The sequence below is a fragment of the Mus pahari genome, chromosome 17 (genome assembly GCF_900095145.1).
Source record: "Mus pahari chromosome 17, PAHARI_EIJ_v1.1, whole genome shotgun sequence".
Taxonomy (NCBI): Eukaryota; Metazoa; Chordata; class Mammalia; order Rodentia; family Muridae; genus Mus; species Mus pahari.
The window spans coordinates 47,264,610-47,267,866 of record NC_034606.1 but is presented as its reverse complement, the minus strand read 5'-3'; the positions used below and the strand labels follow the sequence as shown (position 1 = coordinate 47,267,866).

At 44.3% G+C, this 3,257-nt stretch overlaps 1 protein-coding gene across 3 annotated transcripts in view; it reads right to left on the bottom strand.

Annotated features, from left to right (window-relative positions):
- Window positions 1-1,578: 1,578 nt before the first annotated feature.
- Window positions 1,579-3,257, bottom strand: part of Xrcc6 (X-ray repair cross complementing 6) — a 25,213-nt gene continuing 23,534 nt past the window's right edge. For 2 of the 3 annotated variants that reach the window (XM_029531113.1, XM_029531112.1), the window contains exon 13: window positions 1,580-1,950. In XM_029531113.1, the coding sequence (XP_029386973.1) occupies window positions 1,754-1,950 (197 nt within the window). In that variant the 3' untranslated portion in view covers window positions 1,580-1,753. Of the gene's footprint in view, window positions 1,951-3,257 lie in introns of all 3 variants that reach the window. The other variant, XM_021216685.1, reaches the window with a different exon arrangement.

The window sequence follows — 3,257 nt, the reverse complement described above, 5'->3', positions numbered from 1 at the left end:
TATAACAGAGACAATGCTAGGAGGAAACATCCTCTCCTTGGTAAATGGGGATGACTTGTGGAACCATTTGACGCCCGTGTTGGGAGCCCTTATCCTGTTCTTCCCACAGCATGGGTCAGGTGTATTCTCCCTCACATGAAGAAAGTGATAACATGTTCATTATTGAGCATCCTAATAAATATGTTCATATTTCGTTTTAAATGAAATGTGACAGCTGTGCCTGATTTTCAGTTTTATCAGCTAATAATTTTTAAATGCTTAGCATTTCTAAATAACATGGGTTGGGGGCGAAATTGAGACATGTTCTGGGTATATAAACCAGGTTGGCCTAAACTCTCAAGAGATCCCTTGCCTCTCTCCAAGACTAAAAACATTTTATTGTGTTTTGATGTGTTGATGTTGGGGATCAAGCCCAGGGCTCCAGAAGTGCTTTCCCCAGTCCAGCTGTTTGGTTTCACTTTGTGCCCCCATGCACGCTAAAGTAGCAAGCACATTCCTACCGCAGAGCTCTCTCCCACTAACTCTTTGTCACCTATAAGTGACTTGGTAGTTTAAAATTCTCTTGTGCATACTGTCACTGGAGTGTTATCACTCTAGGATTTCTTAACACAACTGACAAGTTGGCTAATTAAAACAGACCACCCTATGTTGGCGCTATAGTGTGCTTAGTGACATCACGGGCTTCTGCCCACTAGATGGCAGTAGCATGCCACCTCCACTCCCAACCAGGGATGGTTCTACATTAACCAAACTTGTCCAGGAAACAAAATTGCCTACAGTTAAAAACCACTGTTGGCAGTCAGGCACATGCAGAATTAATGTTAGTGACTGAAGTAACTTCCAACTCCCCTGCCTCTTGTGCTTTAAAAACTTAAAAGTTTTGGCTTGAAAAATCTTGCAGTGTTCAAATAACTACCTGAGAAGTCACAAAACAAATTCTGTTCATTTTTCTTTTTAGTCAGGCCAGAGTTCCCACTCCAGTAGGAAGTGTACTTGAAGATAAGGGCATCTGAGGCCCATCTGTTCTAAGAACCTGCTTACCTACCAGGCCAATTTGTGGGTGATAGGGGTTCAGGTAGTTCTCTATAAGTTCTTCGGCTAATCTAAAAGGAATTTGACTTTTATTTTTGGGTTTTGCCTGTTTTAAACATGTATGTCCACCATGTGTGTGCTCAGTGCCATGGAGGTCAGAAAATACTGGATTCCCTAAAAGTGGGTTCATGGATGGTTGTAGACCACCGTGAGGGTGCTGGGAAACAAGCCTGGGTCCTCTGCAAAGGCAGCAAGTGCTCTTAACTGCTGAGCCACCATCTTGCCAGCCCTGGCATCATACATGAAAAGAAAACAGGTAGGTAGACATGAAAATAGAATCTTGTTAAGGATTGTCACTCCAGAAATAACCACACAACCTTGTCCGTGAGTGTCATACTCTTTCCGTACCTCCACTAAGATGTTTTGTTTCTGCTGTGATGATCTGTATGTACTTCCATGGGGGAGAAATTAAGCTAAGAGCCAATTACCAGTAGCCTAGATTTTTGAGGCAGCTATTTATACATTCGTACTGAATAGGGCACAATATAAAGTTAGAGCTCTTTATTCAGAGTAAGGCACAGTGAAGTGGGAGGCTGCAATCTCCATGATGAAGATCTTGCACTTAGTCGGGTAGCTCTTTGTAGCTACCACCTAGCTTGGGGAGAACGCGGGCAGGTGGCCTGGCTGCAGTGTGGAAAGTGGCTGGGCTCGTGAGCTTTGGTCAGTTCTTCTCCAAGTGTCTGATAAGAGCATCTAGCAGTTCCTGCTTCTTCGGTCCACTCTTAAGCCCGTGGGCCTTGCATATGTCCTTCAGTGTAGGTACAGTCAGCTTGCCCAGTGTGCCCTTATGAAAATGGGCCTTCAGCTCTTCTTCTGATAACTCTACCTTGGGCTTTTTACTCGTAGAACCTTCATCATCTAGAGAAAAGAGGAAGGAATGACTTGGAAATGCTTCCAATGATAGCTACATGACACTGTGCCCTCTTATGGTGTGTGTTGCATATCTAAAACCGCTGCTTTCTTTTTTTTTTTTTTTTTTATAGTGTTTTTCAAGACAGGGTTTCTCTGTATAGCCCTGGCTGTCCTGGAACTCAGAAATCAGCCTGCCTCTGCCTCCCAAGAGCTGGGATTAAAGGCATGTGCCACCACTGCCCCGCTTCTTTTCCCCCAAAAAATGTACAGGGGCTAGAAGTACAGCATTGCTAGCCTAGCATGCTTAAGAAACCATTTTAAATTCCAGCACATCCAAAGGTTAAGGGGAAAAACATTTAGAACGTTGTGTTAAATTCTGAGGCATCCCGCAGGGCAAAAAAACCACAGACAATGTCTGACAACTTCCAGGACATGACAGTTGGTTCTGATGCAAAATGGAACAAGCAGGATGGTCCCAGTCTGACCTCTCCTTTCTTCATGGATTTATTAGGTAACAAGGCTTAAATATGATTTGACTTAGCCAAAAGACCAATCCAGAACCACTCTAAAATGGTGACAATGTACCCAGTGCTTTACAAGTGCTGCTTCCTCATAGTAAAGGAAGCTTGGGGTCTACCGGTACTAAGCACTGTCTTACAGCAAATGGTCAGTGCCGGGAACAGAGACCAGATAGAAAGCAGCCTGACGAAACCACTCCACTCCCAACTAGAGAACTACAGAGACATCACAGCAGGCAAATACTCCCTGTCATTTTCTTTGTAGAAATTTAGGTAACTAGGGGCGGGAAAGATGGCTCATGGTGAACTGCACTGATGCAGAGGCCATGGAGGGATGTTCCTTACTGGCTTGCTTTGTGTATAGGTACAGGTCTTTGTAGAAGGCAGAGGGGAGGATGTTAGGAGTCCTCATCTCTGGCTCCCCATCTTACTCCCTTGATGTCGGGTCTCTCATTAAACTTATCCCTAGTTCACTGTAGAATATGCCCTAAAAAGAGGTCTCATTAAATAAGAAGCAGGGATTCCTAGCCACTGACCTACTTTAAGTAGTCTGCAACCTAACTTTAAAAACATTTTTAGAGTGAGTTCCAGGACAGCAAGGGCTATACAGAGAAACCCTGTCTCAAAAAAACAAAAAATTGGGCTGGTGAGATGGCTCAGTGGGTAAGAGCACCCGACTGCTCTTCCGAAGGTCTGGAGTCCAAATCCCAGCAACCACATGGTGGCTCATAACCATCTGTAACAAGATCTGACGCCCTCTTCTGGAGTGTCTGAAGACAGCTACAGTGTACTTAC